The sequence below is a fragment of the Doryrhamphus excisus genome, linkage group LG17 (genome assembly GCF_037039965.1).
Source record: "Doryrhamphus excisus strain RoL-2023G ecotype Guam linkage group LG17, RoL_Dexc_Guam_v1.1, whole genome shotgun sequence".
In the NCBI taxonomy this organism is placed as follows: domain Eukaryota; kingdom Metazoa; phylum Chordata; class Actinopteri; order Syngnathiformes; family Syngnathidae; genus Doryrhamphus; species Doryrhamphus excisus.
The window spans coordinates 2,311,648-2,330,275 of NC_136373.1; the positions used below are offsets into that span (position 1 = coordinate 2,311,648).

General features: G+C 42.3%; 2 protein-coding genes across 3 annotated transcripts; both read left to right on the forward strand.

Moving 5' to 3' along the window:
- Positions 1-479: 479 nt before the first annotated feature.
- Positions 480-2,146, forward strand: cfap20 (cilia and flagella associated protein 20). Of its 2 annotated transcripts, none has more exons than XM_058083589.2 (6): positions 480-656; positions 905-984; positions 1,062-1,173; positions 1,250-1,438; positions 1,733-1,846; positions 1,943-2,146. In XM_058083589.2, the coding sequence occupies exons 1-6, from the start codon at positions 573-575 to the stop codon at positions 1,943-1,945; spliced, it is 582 nt and encodes a 193-aa protein (XP_057939572.1). In that variant the 5' UTR covers positions 480-572; the 3' UTR covers positions 1,946-2,146. The 2 variants fall into 2 exon arrangements, with proteins under 2 accessions (XP_057939572.1, XP_057939571.1); XM_058083588.2 differs by having other exon boundaries at positions 482-656; positions 1,940-2,142.
- Positions 2,147-3,241: 1,095 nt separating this feature from the next.
- Positions 3,242-9,705, forward strand: samhd1 (SAM domain and HD domain 1). Its single transcript, XM_058083587.2, has 16 exons — positions 3,242-3,552; positions 3,628-3,694; positions 3,825-3,897; positions 5,360-5,520; positions 5,594-5,709; positions 5,780-5,850; positions 6,779-6,937; positions 7,034-7,134; positions 7,204-7,312; positions 7,470-7,561; positions 7,651-7,766; positions 7,921-8,060; positions 8,874-8,969; positions 9,044-9,148; positions 9,345-9,482; positions 9,577-9,705. The coding sequence occupies exons 1-16, from the start codon at positions 3,369-3,371 to the stop codon at positions 9,703-9,705; spliced, it is 1,857 nt and encodes a 618-aa protein (XP_057939570.2). The 5' UTR covers positions 3,242-3,368.
- The last annotated feature ends 8,923 nt before the right edge of the window (positions 9,706-18,628 follow it).

Sequence of the window (18,628 nt, forward strand, 5' to 3'; positions counted from 1 at the left end):
TCCATATCAAATATCTTGATGTGAATGTATTTCGCTGATCAAGCAGCGCCATAGCCTACAAATAATTGTGTGTACTGTGCTTTGTAACAGCTAAACACACAATTTGCAAATCATAAACCATAAAAAATATCTCCCAATATTTTATTGTTTTAGAACGTATCCTAAACTGTCAATATTCATGTTTTTAGAATATCTATTAAATCACTGTACCAGTTTACATGTTTCTGAACGGCACATGTCTTGTTGACCAAATCGTTGCCCAGGCGACTGCAGTGTATCAACAGTAACGACCCGGCGGGAACTCAGCATAGTACATAGTTCCTAGCAACGTCAAAACAACAAGACTTGCTAACTTATGACCGACGTGCGTTGTTATTTCAGAACTCAATAAGACCAGCTGGTGTTTACTATTTTTAAATTTCATCTAGCTTTGGTAAAAGCTATATTTTCAGCAGCGGAACTCTTTTTTTATTACACGGAAGCGGCGGAACCGGAAGCACCATAAAGTGTGTTGCTTGTTACCTTACCTTCATCATCCAGTCTATTGCGGAAGAGGACTAAACGGGAATATAATGTTCAAAAATACATTCCAAAGTGGATTTCTTTCTATATTATATAGCATAGGCAGCAAACCTCTTCAGATATGGGACAAAAAGGTAAAATTACACTTAGAATCGTTACTTTTGTTATGCCGTGGCGCCAAAGCGAGTGAGTGAACTGGAATTATTAGAACGTACTAGTTTGTTCTCGGTACGTTTTCATTAAAAAAAGAAAACAATGTGCATCTTTTTGGGTGTGTTTAGTAAAACTAGAGTCAGGTGGTGGAGAAGCATTCAATTTGTAGCTGATTTAAATGATTATTAATCGTTGTTAATACAATTCACTGTTTATGTTTGCTTCACAGGTGAGGAACGGTCACATCAAGCGGATTACTGATAATGACATTCACTCATTGGTGTTGGAGGTGGAAGGGACGAATGTGAGGTGTGTTTCCACTTAAGTCATCCTTCACATCAGTTATTTTAATCATTCCTCTGATTTAACTCTCAACCTTCCTACAGTACTACTTATATAACTTGCCCAGCTGACCCCAAGAAGACATTGGGCATCAAGTTGCCGTTTCTTGTGATGATCATCAAAAACCTAAAGAAGTATTTCACCTTCGAAGTCCAGGTAAAGACACGTTTCCTGTGTGCTGGTCATTGAAAGGTTGTAATGACAGTAAACCATGCTGTGCTCCGTCACTCAGGTGTTGGATGATAAAAATGTTCGCCGGCGGTTTCGAGCAAGTAACTACCAGAGTACGACGCGAGTGAAACCGTTCATTTGCACCATGCCAATGAGGCTCGATGATGGCTGGAACCAGATTCAGTTTAACCTGTCAGACTTCACCAGGAGAGCCTACGGAACCAATTACATCGAGACGCTGCGTGTGCAGGTGAGCCCGGAAGTCTTACGGCTTTCCAACGTCACTTGATCATGTTAAGAGTCACTTTATTTTGTGTAGCATTATATAGTGCGCATACACTGGAGTTGCTAACAGCCTTTTTCACTACCAGTTAGTTGTCTACCTGAGTAGGTGCAGATTCTGGAATATCTAGAAAGCTTTCTGTGTGTGTTATGGTGTGTAGCTGCTCTATAGGAGTTCACAACTCAATACAAATAGCTGAAAAATGATCATAACAGGTCTCCTTTAAGCAATTAATACTGTATATGACTCTTATCCTTTCAGATTCATGCTAACTGTCGTATTAGGAGGGTGTATTTCTCAGACAGACTCTATTCTGAGGATGAGCTCCCAGCAGAGTTTAAGCTCTACGTCCCTGTCCAGAGTCAAAAAGCCAAGGTGAGAAACATTCTTAATTGAATATAAGTAGTTTATCAATGTATATTTGGTTTATTAGGTCAGTCTGTCAATCTTTTTTTTTTTTTTTTGCAGCAGTAGCAGTCTTAAACAAACATGCACAATTTCTCCAGACCTGATGCATGTGTGATCTGTATGATTTGTATGTGTGAGTGTAGTCATATTATTATTATTATTGTGCTGTTTGTAACAAGAGTGCTTGTTTTCCTATTTTCAATAAAGTACAAATCAGGTCTTACCACTTTTATTTTGCATGTAATCTCTTTATTCATATTTGAAGTTGACGATGTACAAATTACAGCAGTCTTATGCAATATTTCCATTTGGACAACTGACTTACAAGAGGTTGATTGGTCAGGTGTGGTTTTATACGTTTTTGTATAGTCCAAGCTGTAAAAAAACTACAGACAAAATAGAAAAAAACACAAAAAGTGGGTGTGGTTTGCCACTTACATACATCAAGTATGGAAGTATGCTGTTTCACTCACTGGTTGGAGATTGTACGCCGAGTACGTCTCTTCCGTTCTCCTCGCGAGTAAAAGTAATATCTGTTGTCTTCTTTCTCATTGTTTACAAATGTTGAAGGTGCTAATTCCTACATTGTGATGATGTCATTGAGCATTTTAATACAGCACCGGTCAGACGTGTTAGAACACTCTAATTTCTCTGGAAGAAAAAGCTATATTTTTATTGTAAAAAAAAAAGCGTCTGAGTATTTAGTATAAGCGCTATACAAATAAAATGTATTATTATTATTATAATTAGCTGGCATCACAAATAAGTTAGACATCATAGTGAGCTTGTTCAAATTGTGCACCATTGTTATCTAGCACTGCTTGGTCTATAAATGTTGATATAGTTACTTTAAATAATGTATCTTTGTTCATCCATCTATGCTAACGATTTATAGTGACAGGGAAGAGTATTTGGTAAATATATATATTTTTGTGGAATTTTTTTATTTGGTGGTGTGGCGCAATTTTTAATGTATTTGCCTTGGCATATTAAAGGTTAGAAAACGCTGCTTAGCTGTCAGCATGAAGTGTTCCTGAACGCTTTGTATCTATATCTGGCTCCACCCACCGCACGCCAACCAATGCCAAACACGCAAAAAAAATGTTCATCAATGCGAATGATAAACCGGAAACAGTGTGCAGCATGTTCCACTCGTTAAAAATAAAGTGATTTAACCGTACTGATATGTCATATAAAATCTCCCCTGCGACTCTAGTCTGATGCTAAATTGGTAAATTAGCGTATTTACAAGTGTAATAAATGAATATGCTAACAGAAATACGTTTGATTTCGGCTTGCGAAAAGGTTTCGATTTTTACTTTGAAAGTCATTACCGGAAACAAGCGCTTGTCAAAGAGTGTACACAAGGAGAAACGAAACACAGTTTTTGCCTCCTTACCGCCCGGTACTTTTAAGCTTCCAGCTTCGTAGCTACCGTATCATTCGTGGTTTCATTCACTCCGGTTATAGCAGTCTTCTAAATGTCAACATGGCTAACCGTAAACGAACCTTGGCGACACCAACGAGCGACGATGACTTGATGAAAACGCCGGAGAAGAGAGTGTCAGCGGTCCGACAGCTGTGTGAGTCGGACTACTCTCAATGGGGAATCGAGGAAACATGCCGGTACCTTCGAGAAGTAGGTCTGGGAGAGTGGCAAAATGTGTTTAGAGGTTGGTGGTATTTTGTTTTTTTGAATTTTAACTGTTATTTTACAGGTTTTTAACGTTATTTTTTTCTTTCATCAGAACATAAAGTCACTGGTGTGGGGCTGCGACTTCTCAATAGGGAGGACCTGGAGAAGATTGGCATCAAGTAAGTTCTTGTGCTGCTAAGAATGACATTAGTGGATCCAATACAAGATCTGTGTCTAAACCAAACTTTGAGCACAATACTTCTTTCTCCATAACATGTCAGATTTTTTTGTTTATTATCCTATGTCAAGGTTTCTTGGAGACCAACTTCGGATCCTCCACAGCCTGAGGAAACTGTGGCACGAATGTCCTCAAACAAACAAGGTTCTTTCTCACGCTTTGTTTTCAATGGCTTACAGATAAGAACATATAAGTGAAGAAACAATGGAGCTTGTAGGATAAACAATATGATGATTGTTGGAGTGGTTCTCATCATTACGAAACAATTGCGCAAGAGTGAAGTGCAGTATCCTTTATGTAGTAATGAAACCTAAAGTGAAATATGAGACGAGGCGATGCACAAGAGGATCATACCTAACTTAAAATCAGATACACATCCTGTGCAGGTGATGCTTTAAAAAAATGAGGTGTGTTGCATTGCAAGGTTTACAGTGTGCGTAAAGCACTTAATGACCCTCCTCTTGTGTTAGGGTCGGCACCGACCCGTTTTACATTTTAATGCATAAAAAGAATCACATAACATTTGTTTATTGCATTAAAGGCTATTTGACTTTGTCAGGAAACTCTATTTCAACAAAATATAAACAAAAAAAATACATTTTAAAATGGTCTGGTAGAAATTATGACCACTGTATTGTTAAGGTCGGTTTCGACCCGGTTATAATAATATGACTATAAAGCAATATTTTGAGCCACATCTGAAATCATAAGTGTACAATTAGCCAACACAATGACAACCAGCTCCTCTTCTCATCATGTAAGCTTCAGGGGATTCTCATTTTGACCGCTTTTCCAGTATACATGTGAGGTGAATTCACTCATTTGATTGGCTGATTTCACATTTGCAATTTGGATCATGGAAAGAATGGCAGGAAGTACAGTTAACCAAGATCTGGACCTGTTCTGCTTTTTGATTTCCGTTTATACTAAAGTTCTCTTGCTTAAAACAATCACTTTTTCTACCTTTTCTTGACATTAATATATATGGGTCAAAATTCACCCCAACACCATAGATGTTTCTTTAGTGATTAATACTAAAATGAGAAAATAAATAAAACTAATTGATTTAAGATATATGTTCTATAGCCCTCAGTAATAGCCAGCTAACAAAAGAACCTTCAATTTATTAATATGATTCTTTTGAGGTTCATTTTACCATTTTTGGAAAAAATAATTGAGGGGCATAGTGACAAAAAAAACACCAAAAGTATTAAAACCAACATTTTAATGGATGAGGAAGCCTAAGAAAGTAACCAAGACATGAGAAGCAAATTTGATGGTAACTTATTGTTTTTAGTGTATTTTATAGCTGATTTTATACATGGGCCAAAACCGACCCGTTAACATAAGAGATGATACCAGAAAGCTAACACAAGAGGAAGGTTAATGCGCAGGTCTAATCCTGCCTCACCGACTGCCACTTCCATATAATTCACAATAGTTATACCGTAGTCCGGTCTTTCCTGTTCTAATGAGACAAAACAAAAAGTATCATGTTATAATCTTGTGTAATAATGACGGTAATAATGAAGCAATGACAGGGCGTAGCCTTGTGTACAAATAATTACAACTTGCATATCAATGGTTTTGTGTTGCATTCTTTCAGGTCTTTAATGATCCCATCCACGGACATGTTGAGCTCCACCCACTTCTCGTCAAAATCATTGACACTCCCCAGTTCCAAAGACTCCGAAATATCAAACAGTTAGGAGGGACGTACTTTGTCTTCCCTGGCGCATCCCATAATCGTTTTGAGCACTCTATCGGGTATGCATGTTTATGTCAATGTCTGTGGGCGTGTTGGCATGCATTGTCCACTGTGTATTCTTCTGTGTTTCAGAGTGGGTTACTTGGCAGGACAACTCGTGAAAACACTCCATGAAAGGCAACCCGAACTTCCCATTTCTCGGCGAGACATCCTGTGTGTGCAAATAGCCGGGCTTTGTCACGATCTGGGTTGGTTCTGCTTGCACGCTGGGTGGGGTGAAATTGACTAAGTGAATAACTTTCATTTCCTCCTCACTAGGACACGGGCCTTTTTCACACATGTTTGATGCCAAGTTCATTCCAAAAGCACGCCCTGATATTTCCTGGAAGGTAACTGTCCTGTAACTTAGTAGAAGTTGTCAAGTATCAACAGTATGAAGTGTAATGCAGTTACCAAATGAGAGCATACGGGTAATATGAATTTGAAAACACAGAAATTGAAGCGGACCTATGATGCTTTTTCCACTTTTCTGACCTATAAATGCAGTTAGAATGTTGTAATCTCGTGGTAAATGATGCCAAAGTTTCAGAAAATGAGATTTGCGCTTTTGGAAGTGAGCCATAAAAAAATTTGGGATGGCTCAAAATGCTCTGTTTTGAGAGGGAGTTGCAAAACTGTTCCTTTGTGATGTCACAGAGGAGCAGGCTTCCTTATGGGTGTGGCTGTCGGCCAGACGCCGTCCCCGAAGCTCTGCTTCTGTGTTTATGTTGCTAGCTATGTGCTAGTTAGTGTTTCTTTGGGTGTAAGGGAAAGCCACATTTGTTTACAATTTACAATTGTTTACAAAATGGGTGGAATAAAAACAAAATACAGATGAATAGATTTTGTAATATCTATAAAGTTTTCTGTGCTGGTTATTACATGTTGCTGCTCTATAGGAGTCCACAACTTAATACAAAGGGCCAAAAAATGAACATAAAAGGACCCCTTTAAACAATAAAATAACAATAATTTGAGTCTAATCTAAATCATTATGATACTATAATTTCCTTAGTCCCATGACTGGCTGGCATCCATGTTGTACACTGCCTCCCACCCAAAGTCACCTGGGATAGGCTCCAGCATGCCCCTGTAACTCTAGTGAGAATAAGAGACATAGAAAATGGAAATGCTTTGCTGGGACAAAATGCATTATGGGAAGACGATAGAATAGTAATTATAAACTTGTATTGATACTTGTATATTTCTTAGCTACCCTTTGCGAGTGTGGTATTTTTGCAAGCACGACTTAAACGGTGTACCATTGTCAAATTGCAGCACGAGAAAGCATCGATTGACATGTTTGACTACCTGGTCAACGACAATGACCTGAAGCCTCTGATGGAGGAACATGGCCTCTGCCTGCCCGAGGACCTGGACTTCATCAAGGAGCTTATTGCAGGACCTCTGACCACAAATGCAGACCTGGTTGAAAATGTGCACGTGGCTTTCACGCAGTGTCTAAAATCGGCAGTATCAACATGCAACAACACCCAGTTTGATGCCGCCGTAATGTGTTCCATGTCTTTCTAGTGGGCCTACAAAGGCCGTCCAAAGGACAAGTCCTTCCTCTATGAGATCGTGGCCAACAAGAGAAATGGTATCGATATGGACAAGTGGGACTACTTCGCCAGGTGTGACTTGAAAAGACTCATTTCGTGTTTGTTTACTCGAATCCAACTCGGCTGTTCCTATTTTGTCAGAGACTGCTACCATCTGGGCATCCAGAACAACTCGGACTATCGTCGTTTCCTCAAGTTTGTGAGGGTGTGTGAGGAGGACGGACAGAAGCTCATTTGCACTCGAGACAAGGTGCCACTATTCTTTTATTTATTACTTTTTTTGAAGGCTCAGATCTTTCATCGAAACTCATTAGAAACTGCATTAGAAGCATCGTGGAGGTCCTGCAAAATGATGGACCCTTCAGGAGCCCCCCTGCAACTCTTTTCTAAATTATGTTTTTTTTCAGGAGGTGGGCAATCTGTACGACATGTTCCACACACGTAATTGTCTCCACAAGAGAGCTTACCAGCACAGAGTGGGGAACATCATAGAAACCATGTGAGATGAATGAACTCCTAATTCTTGAAGATATCTGAATTATTAATGCCTGAATGAGACCTAATGTCACGTTGATTGTGACCATTCAGGATCAATGAGGCGTTTTTGAAGGCCGATAAGCACATCCAGATCCCAGGCTCAGGTGGTAAGATGTTCACGCTCTCCACAGCCATAGATGACATGGAGGCCTACAGCAAGCTGACAGGTTGTTCATGTTTTTGTTTTGTTTTTTTCTGTGTGAAATTTGTGTATGATTTCCTGTTTTCTTGTCGCATGGATCGCTAAATAGATAAATAATAATATGTCATAAAAAGCAAGAAAACATCGCACATGTTGTCAATTCACCGTCTTTCTTGTAGATCACGTATTTGAACAAATACTCTACTCCTCCACCCCGGAGTTGGCCGAGTCACGACAGATTCTGCAGAACATTCTTCGGCGCCGTCTCTACAAGTTTGTGGGCCAAACCCAGAGTGAAAAACCCTTGGAAGTCACTCAGGTGTGTTCTTTAAGCTTTACTTGGCACAAAAAGAAAAATACTCCTTAATCCTTAATCATCAGTTGCCTTGGACACGAACTGAAGCTCTTCTGCTCACAATGAGCGACTACTCCATTTGGTACACAAATACAACGGGAGACACTGTCAAAAAATCCAGCATTTCTAAAAATAACACATTTGAAATGACATGTTTGTTTTGTTTTTTTGGACATGGACAAGGTGTTGTTGTCTGAGCGTACAGGCAGTGGTGAAGGTTAAGCGTACATACTGTACGTATTATGTATTGTTCGGGAAATGATCCGACAGTCAACCAAGCGAAGAGCTTACAGAAGTACCACAACAACATTTCCACAGAATTTGGAACTCTATTTTGGAAGATTATAAGGCGCACCGTCGATTTTGGATCAAATTAAAGCAGCCACACTGGGAACACCGAGGTGGGTTGGATTGCAAGGTCTATAATACGCGTAAAACACCTCATGTGCGGTTCCAGTAATACCTTACATACTGCCACTTTTATTTTACGTGTATTATCATGCATAGTAGTGGTGCCATAGTTCACAATTTGATTGGTTTCTAACTGTCCTTTTCGGTAAAATTGGAAAAACAATACTATTCAATTTGTTTTCTCGATTGGGGGAAGGGGCACCATATAAAATCACCCCGTGCACCACATTGATTGTATTATTTGACCAACAGTAGAGTATATTGAGGATTTGCATGACCATGGGGGGGTTCGCAATTGACTAGAATGGTTATTGGTTATTCCAGCATGGCTTCACTCGTCTTCTTCTCCCATCTCTCCCACCAAAGAAAATAATTGATGACTGGGAGGTGGCGTTGCCAATGTCAGTTCCTCAGACTGGCCCCCTGGGGGTCACTCTGTTGTCGGAAGACTTTGTCGTTAGCGTGAGTGTCCAACAAATCACCGTCTTTCATCGGCCGCTAGTACTGTCCATACATGATGTTCATTTCCGTTTTAGGTCATTCATATGGACTATGGGATGAAAAAGGAGAACCCCATCGACAATATGCGTTTCTATTGCAAGACTGACCCCACCAAAGCCTTTCAGATATCCAAGGAACAGGTCAGAACTTGAAGGGGACCTTTTATGCTCATTGTGGACTCCTATAGAGCAGCTACAGGCAATAACCAGCACAGAAAGCTTTGTAGATCTTCCAGAATCTGCACCCATTCCAGTATTTCTTTGGGTTTCTCCCACCCGCCTCTAGGCACACCCAAAAACTCTTAATTACTGGAAACCTTGTCTTTCTCACTGTCAGGTTTCCAAACTTCTGCCTGAACGCTTTGCTGAGCAACTGATCAGAGTTTACTACAAGAAGGCGGATGAGAAGAGCCTCGATGCAGCCAGGAAGCACTTTGTGCAATGGTGCATCAACAACAACTTCTCAAAACCTCAGGTAACGTTTATCAGCAAATGTAGACGAAGAGAGGTCTTCAGAAGTGCCGAATGCGCGGTATACATGAGAATAATACCGTATGTGTAACTTACAGGATGGAGACATAATTGCACCTGAACTGACTCTCCTGAAAGACAGCTGGTCGAGCAAAAAGAAACAAAACAAGAATGAAGATGATCTGGGCTGTAGGAAGATGGATGTAAAAAAGACGCTTTTTTCATAGATGTTGGGATCATGTGGAACTCAAAGTAGGGAGGAACCTCTTTTTTTAACAAAAAAAACAAACAAAAAAAGACTACTTTTTTACAGAAATTGGATCTTGGATTGTATTTGGATCCTTTTGAATCATAGTTTTATGGCGTTTTATTCCGTTCATGTTTACACTATCATGTACCATTAAGATGTCGGCTTTTTTAAATGAGCCTTCGTGAATTGACTTTATATTCCTTGCAGGTCTTGCTTATTTGCTTTTGCACAGTTTATTCCCTAAAAAAATGTGTGTTGGTGGGTGTGTTTGTTGTTTTGCCTGCATGCGTTTTAATATGAAAGTATGACGTCTCTTTGAATTCAATGTAAGCTTTATATTGAACTGAAACGGCGGATCTTTATAAAAGAAAAATCCTAAAAATGATCAAGAGTGCCCAAACGTTTTTATACCGCTGAATTTGTTATGTGTCTTGTGTTTTCATAACGTGTACAAGCTAACAGGAAAGCGAACTTCTCTCAACTCAATTTCAACGGAAGTCCCGCCCCGCAGTGCGTCTTATCTGCCAATCACAAGTACTTTATACAGGACGGACACTAGGTGGTATCATAAGGCAGCGAATGTGTGAATGTTTCAAGCTTTTGTGTGATATGAGCACACAATTGGAATAAACTAAATAGTTAAGTACTCCAAAAATGGCAAGTATATCACAGTAAAATGATCACTTATAAAGGTACGCCAAATTACCCTGACGCCTTTTAAAACGGTAAACTATAAGGCGTTGTGCTCTTGAAATAAACGTATAGAACACCAGAGGGCGCCATTGTCTCTGCCAGCGGCCTATTCTAACTTCAATGCATAACTTTTATGACCTACCTCTAAAATGAATATATATATTAATGATCTTTATTAATAATAATAATTTAAGAATGCATAGTTTTATGTCAGTGATAGGTTGTTCATTGAAATAGAAACTGAAAGTTTTGTCATTGTCTAAAAAAACATGGGATGAGCCTGTAATCAAACAGGAAGTATGTGGACACCAGATGCATTTTGAAAAACACACACTCTTCCTCATCCTGTGGTAATGTGGACTGGCTTGTTTCGGGACACCAGTACACACACACACACACACACACACACACAGTATAGTATTTTTATAATCTTCATCCCCTCTGACCTGTTGCCCCCCTGTTGGCGCCAGTGATCTCAGCCCTCCCTTTGTGATGCCTCAACACACACAAACACACACCGCATACACACATGGTGTACACACAGCAGCCCCCCCAACCACCCCCCCCCCCCCCCCCCCCCGCAAGGATAATTGAGACCAGCTGTTGCAAGGTGCCTCTACCCTCAACCCTGCACCCCTCTTTCACCCTCCTGCTCCTGCACTTGCCTTCCTGGCTACTCCAAATATCCCACCCGAAACACTCGGCCTTTCCTTTCCTTTCCTTTCTCTCCGCTAACTCCCCCAGCCTTCCCGCATGTCCATGCGTGTTTGCCACTTCCCATCATTGTGCTGATTGACAGATAGGTTTGTTTTTGTTGCACTTCCCTCGTGACTTCAACTCCACTTGGGATTTATTCCTTCATTTCTTCACGGCGCCTAAAGTAGTATAGTTAGGGAACATTTTCTGCTGTGTCATAAGGAGCCGATGTTCGGCACGCTCGCCGGCCTCCGCCGCAAGAATGTAAGCAGGAAGCACAGCAGATGGCCTACGAGATCGGAAAGCCCACCATGTTTACACGTCTATGTCCGTCTTTCGTTGATCATGTTTTTTTAGTCAAGTATTAAGATTTCATACTTTGTTCGATGGTCCTTGGATGCACCTCAAAAAAGAGTTTTGTGACGTCAAAACGATCCGGACTTCTTTCTATGGGCATGCCCAGATATGTTGCAGGCTTGCCCTTGCTTCTCTCAGTTTAATGGCTCCCATTCAATTTTTATTCAGCAGAAGTGGTTGGAGTTACTCGATTTGAATATATTTATATATCTGTCAATTCATTAATTTCACAATGGACTGTTTTGGGAACGCAGGCCAATATAAAGATTGCCAAACTGTTGCTGAACCCCGACGCCTTTCCGACGTAACCAGAAGAGCAAGCTTGTAAGTAACAGTTTATCAGCATCTGAACTGTGTTTTATTTTGTGGAAGTCATGGAACAAAGGCTGTTGTCTGTGTAGCATTATAGCGTGTGCATACATGGAAATTACACGTTCACCGATTGCTAATAGCATCGGTGGGTCTACACGGGTAGTCCCACAAATAAATTTTAATTTATTATCAAGTCCTATAATGACAAAATTAGGAAATAAGGTTCGGCAGCTGTCCTCAGAAGCCCTCGGGAGTGTGACCAATCACAGCGGTGTGGCCGAATAATTGAAAACAAACTGTTTTGCTGGGAAGCAGGAAATGCAAGGAAGTGCAGATGTGAGTTCTAGAAAGCTTTCTGTGCAGGTTATTGTGTGGAGCCGCTCTCTAGGAGTCCGCAACTCAATACAAAACGGCCAGAAATGAGCATAATAGGTCCCCTAATGATAATTTCTGCACTGTGTACCAATATTAACATGTTAATTTTTTCATGTTTTATGCCTTTCAGGGGTACGGCATGTACCATCAAATTACAAATGGTGCATGATTTTTGGGGGGAACCAAAGAAAAGTGTATGGAGATCGTCACCTGCCCATTCAACATGGTCCCCCCCCTCTCGGTCCAATGGTACGAGGAGCAATAACATTTGGAGCTGCTTTTGGCTGCAGGAGTAAGGTGGGTGTCACCCCCCATCTGACCCCCCCGCGCCCCCAACCCATCCCATTCTCTTAACTAGTCTTCACAGATATCAAAATGCTGATTAGACATGATTATTGCACGGGTGTACATAAGGCTGGCCATAATAAAAGGCCACTTTTATGAGCGTATTATGCTTCATGTTAGTTTTCCCAGACCAGAGACAGCGGTAGCAGTCCAAGGTCTTCCGGAATGTGTGGAGTTTTGGGAGCGATGGAAGGGCGTCCCGAGACAGGCATGTCAGACTCTCTTTCCCAGCTGGTCTAAAGGGTTAACGGCGTGCGTGTGTGAGTCACGGCCTCTCATTAGGGGGTGAGACACTGCGGCTCCAGACCCCCATGATAGGACTGCCGGGTGAGCCTGCGGTAATCTTGCCACTTTGATGCCCCCGACCCTCACCCCCTCCTGTGGGAGGTTAATGAGCCGCCGAGCGCTCCGCTGTTGTTGTTAGATTAGAGGTGGGGAGCGTTAAAAAGAGGTGCAAAGAAATCTTTTAGGTGGATCCTAACTCTGCCGGGATCGGGTGACCGTGTTGTGTATATTTAGGTGCGGGGTGGGAATAATGTTGGAATAACGGGCACCTGCTTCCCAGTGTCGGTTGTGCGTGTGGCGCAATGAAAGTAATACTGCGTCTTGTGGTTTTAAAACTGACCTTAGCGCTTCTGATTCGGGCGAGGCCAAGCAAGCCTCGGCGCGCAGGAAGAAGACGGCATGAGAACTTTCCAAAAAAACAGGTGCTCTTGCTTTCTTTTCTTCTTTTTCCTCCTCCTCCTCTTCTCATCATCATCATCATTCACTCGGTTTCCTCCTTCTCTGCACACCTGCTGGCCTGAGCGCTGCAGCTTTGAAGGAGGTGCAGTTATGTCACAAAGGTGAACAACTGCTGTCAATCAGTGCAGGCGGTTACCTAGGCAACCCTCGGATTCTTCCAATAGCCTGATATATCTGGAATTTCATAACGGGAAAATAAGTTAGTGGGTTCATTAAGGATCAGACATATCCAGCTCTGCCGTGACGGATCACCAGGCGACAGGTGGTCTCTACCACCTTCACCGGGCCTCACCTCGGCATTCCCAACAATTCCCGATGGAATTACCCAGCTGTTTAGGATCCGAGTGATACTTTTTTTTTTTTTTAAGTACCTTTTGTTTGACTTTTAAGATGATGAGAGAAGAGAGTTTGTTCTTCTCATTATCAGAAGCTTCCATCACGGTTTGGGTGCCAACACATGTGGGAATCCTTTCAGCATTCACCACGGGGGGGTGGGGGGGCTTTAAAACAATATACAAACTCCCAGGGAATGACTTCTGTGTTTTTTTGTTTTTTTTTTACATTTGACTTCATTTTTTTACTATGCTGCTTAGTAACTGATATGGATCCACACCGCTGGGTTTGAGGGAGATGTTGAGATGTGATGAGCCTTTTTGTGTGTGTGCGTGTGTGCGTGTGTGTGCGTGTTTGGGCACATGTGTGCGCATGCATGCCACCTAACTCTCTTCTCATCTGGTCAGGCCCTCTAGCTGGTAATCTGAGCATTGAGATTAGAAAGAAAAACAGCGGAGAAGAATGTCTTTGGTTGAACCGGGGAGGAATTTACAATGGCCTTCAGGCTGCTGTGACCTCTCCCTCCCTTTCTCTCTCTCTCTCTCTCTCTCTCTCTCTCTCTTTCTCGCTCTCGCTCTCACACAAACACTCAGATGACAGTTTAATTTCATTTAATAATATCATTTCGACACTTTGGCCGCCATTCTTATTAGTGATGAAAACATTAGCATTGTCGAGTGTCAACAGTGATGTCACTGAGGATTCACATGCCGTGATGGACCCCCCCACCCCCTAATATACGTACGAGTCTGATAAAAAAAAAACCCCGGATAGTGTTTTAATACATAAAGTAACAGCAGCTCACAATCATAGAACAGGCATTTATGATGCATTTATGTGAATCCGGGAAACTGAACACTGACAAATAGAGTATAAATTATCAGCATAGACAATCAACAATCTGACCTTCAACCTAACTACTTCCGCATGATTGAGATGAACGTGTTTTAATAATAAGACCTATACTTTTTCAACTTTTCTGACCTATAAATGTAGTTCCAATGTTGTATTCTCGTGTTAAAAGATGCCAAAGTTACAAATAATGAGGTTTACAAGAACTCTGGGATGGCTCGAAAACCATCAGATTCAAAAGGCGTGGTCAAACTGCGTCTTTGTGATGTCACAGAGGGCCGGTTTAACGAGACAAGTCGCTTTTGATACAAACCCGATTCGAGGCGAGCTGAAGAAAAACACGAATAAACGCAACATGAATGTTTTGAACTTTGAACCAATCGCACCGTGTATGTGAATGAGGGACTACTGAGTTTCGGCGGCCAATCACAGCGCATGAAAAACGAATACATAATTAGCATGGATACAAATAATGCTGAAATGTACTGCGTACAAACACATAAAGTCAAGACAACAGAGTTTCAACAAAGTATGTGCTGTATTTAAAAAGTGCGGAATTGTGTATTCTGATGCAAAGAGGAGGACAGTTTGTGTTGCATTTGGCAACACACTTTTTCCTTCCACACCTTTTTCATTCCCCTTTTCTGCTTTTCACCTCCTGTTGTGTCATTGTGTCATTCCTTCTCTCCCTCTTATTTACCGCAGGTACTCAGGTATTCAGGTATTCAGGTATTCGCCCCTGAGGTGCTACTGGTGCTGCCGAGAGGTGCAAGGTGCACTTTTGTCCTCCTGTCAGGGCTTGTGTGGGCCCGGTGTGGGTTGGCGTCGAGGGGGTGGAGGGTTCTGACCGAAGGACCGGGACACTTCTATTGTCTCTAACGCATTCCAGTCATCCAAGATGGATGGATGGGTGTGGAGATGGAGCTTCCAATCTGGAGTTCCATACGCGTGTCTTCCCTCGTCCCGTTCCGTCGTGTCCCTGGAGGAGCTGCGAGGCAGGCAAATGCACCTGCTTGAAATCCAAACCCCGGGGGCCAGACGCCTGTCTCCGCTATCTGTGACGTTTTACACAAACACAGCATGTGCCACACACACTGGTGTTGTCTTACACTCTTAAAACGGGACACGCGCGTCTTCTTCTCCGTTCAGGTTGCTTCACTCTTGCATGATTGACTTTGTGCTTTTTATTGGGTTTCCCACTAAGGAAGATTCCACCTTTGGAAGATTCCACAAGGTGCTTTGTTGTGCTAATGTATTGTGATGTATGCAGAGAGAAACCATCACGATGTTTCCATCATATTGGCTAAAGTGTTGCACGTCCCTTGGTGTAACAGGACCCCCCTCCTGCAAGTAGGGACAGGTGTGCCACCACCTGACCACACCCCCTAGGCTACATGGCACCTCCTGTCCACAACACCTGTTTGCGCATAGACCTGCACACTTGCATTGCCCCCCCCACCACCACCCCCCTTTTTTTTGCACAGGAAGGCAGGTTGCTGAGCTGTGACGAAGCAAAAGAGGGGGGATCTGTATCCGCACAGCTGTCCCCTCTGAAACTAAAACGCCAATGAATGCTAACTCGATGTGGCGTCCTCCCCGGTCCCCTTTATTATGTCTCGGTGGAAACAGATGGGATTGTTGCTATTCGTATAGCATCTTCATGCTTCATGAATTATGGGAAAAGTTGCTTTGATTAGAGTCCGTTTTGGTTTGCGTCGGATCTTCTGCAATGGATTAATGACTTTAACCAAGGCAGTATTGTATATAGGAGTTTGCAATACTTTTGTTAGCGTGGATTTGGTTTTTGATGTGCTCTTTTCACATCATCTGTTTACCATCGTGTGCCTTTATGGCTCATCCTCTAACCTTTGACCCTGTGGGACAGAAAAGGTCTGGTCTGAGAAGAAAACCCGACCCGAGCCACATGATACACACACACACACACACATAGCCCATTGAAGAAGACAGCAGGAGTGCAGAAGTGGACAGGAAATGCCGTGTGTACCCCCTCCTGGAGGCCGTATCCTGTGCATGGGTAGAACTAGTCAGGGATCCAAGTTCACACTCGTGTCACCATCGGCATGTTAGCACTTTATGAAGACCACATCCTCACCAGGACGGCCTCACGGCACACGTCGTCCATCAAATGTGCACTGCACCATGCGCCATTCCTCACTGCTTACTGATATGATAAACATAACTGCTCATTGATTACCAGATTCGGCTAATTACTCAACATAGTGAAATCTATGGGCAAGATGGGGAACCTCAAAAATGGATGAGTCCCTCATCCAGTACGAGCCCACGCTTACAGAGGTGTATCCGCACACAGATGCTTCACATCAGCACTTTTTTTTTTTTTAAGTGTTGTGTTCAAACACCACTGACAGGCCATTTCCTGTGTCCCAAACATTAGCACTGAGTACTATGTAGACTGAGTGGAGGGGAAAAAATTTGAAGCTTATTTAACTCCCGGAGCTGGGACAAGGCATTTAGTTATACGAGTCTTTGCACAGACAAAAATTTGTTATGTAAACAAATATTTATGTTTTGTTTGTATACTTGTGTGAGTTCTCGATGTAACTGGTTGTGTGTTTTTACTGGTGCATCTCATTCTATGGGTTTTTTTTTTCAGTTGGCAGCGACAGAAGCGTGATTGGGATAAACGCATTAATATTTTTGACTTCCTGGGATGGATTCGTTGGATTTATATTTCTATTTCTTATTGAAAATTGAGTCTGTTGACCAAAAAGAAGAATTTTTTTGTCTGTATTTTTGATGCCATGTTCCATTAGGCAAGATAGCATCCGTCTATAACGCTTAATCGGTCATGTGTTGTAGCCAGGTAGCTCTGGGTTTCAACCATTTGGTCCATAAACCTACCTACCTCACACAAAGTCTACTGGGATAGGCTCCAGCTCACCTGTGAACACAGGACAAGCATTATAAAATGTTTTATAGATTATGCTGATATTTCATTTTTGCCTCAAACAACACAAATGACGGCAATCCCCTTTCTCCCCCCCCCACCCCCCCACCCCTCCACATCACATGCGCAATAACTAAAAAGCAGCAGACGGAGCCGCAGCCTCTCTGTGACACAGCAGTATTGTATGTCTGTCACTAATGGCTCAGGAATGTCACATTAGTCAGGGGCGGCATGTATGACACTGACAACACCAAAGCACTTTGAGGCAACCAATATGATATTACCGACATGCACACACACACACACACACACACACACACACACAAAGAGATGGCAAGGCTAGTGATCTCATTGCCCCTGAGCCACAAAGTGATAGATGCCACCTACGCACCGTAAAGCATTAAGGTGTAAGAGTTGGATTTCAAAACAGCCGAATAGTAAAAAAAAAAAAAAAAATTGTCTTTATTGCTTTTCTTGCATGGAGCTGCGAGTGTGTGCACGCATCTGTCCACATGCATGTGTATAGTCTTTCTGGGGGTGTTTACATTGGGCAAGCCAAGTCATGCAATCTGAGATGCAGCCCTCCAAGCGCCTATCTCTCCTTCTGCCCTCACACACACACACACACACACACACACACACACCAAAATAATGCACATCCACCTCTCAACACAGGGAGCCATCGCAGGAAACACGCTGTTACCTCACCAAGACATGCTGGCGTCAGTGTGTGTGGGTCAGGAGGGCGGCAGCAGCGGGGGGGGGGGGCATTGTGGACACATTGCTGCCATATGTGTGCCCTGCATGTTTCACCCTAGGATGGAAGCAGTAAGCACACACTTCCTACACGAGTTCCTCTCAGGCAAAAAGGGTGTCCAACCTCCGGCCCGTGACATGATTTTATAAATCAACTGCCTCTCTCGGGCATGATTGTTCGATATTTCCTGCTTCCATATTTAAGGAAAATTGTCAGCGGCATTCCCAAAGTCAGATTATGTCACTTTCTCCAAAAAAAAAAAAAAAAGTACTCTTCTGTTGTATTCATGTGTCGGCCATGTCAGTTTCTAAGTACATGCTGACAGCCCGGCAGGTGTGTGCAGGTGCCCCCCCCCCCCCATATCACTCACCATCACACAAACCAATAACACACACACCTTTACTTCTCATTCATAACCTGTCACATCTGTCCTGATGAACTCATTAGGACTTTGTGCGTCCATGTTTAATCATATTGAAGCATGTTTTTTTTCTACAACAAAGCATT

Excerpts from the sequence above, each read along its gene's own strand:
- cfap20 (XM_058083588.2), top strand. The coding sequence starts at position 573 with ATGTTCAAAAATACATTCCAAAGTGGATTTCTTTCTATATTATATAGC. Across the intron at positions 657-904 it reads TTCAGATATGGGACAAAAAG|GTGAGGAACGGTCACATCAA; the intron begins GTAAAATTACAC and ends TTTGCTTCACAG. Across the intron at positions 1,174-1,249 it reads ATTTCACCTTCGAAGTCCAG|GTGTTGGATGATAAAAATGT; the intron begins GTAAAGACACGT and ends TCCGTCACTCAG.
- samhd1 (XM_058083587.2), top strand. The coding sequence starts at position 3,369 with ATGGCTAACCGTAAACGAACCTTGGCGACACCAACGAGCGACGATGAC. Across the intron at positions 3,553-3,627 it reads GTGGCAAAATGTGTTTAGAG|AACATAAAGTCACTGGTGTG; the intron begins GTTGGTGGTATT and ends TTCTTTCATCAG. Across the intron at positions 8,061-8,873 it reads AACCCTTGGAAGTCACTCAG|AAAATAATTGATGACTGGGA; the intron begins GTGTGTTCTTTA and ends CTCCCACCAAAG.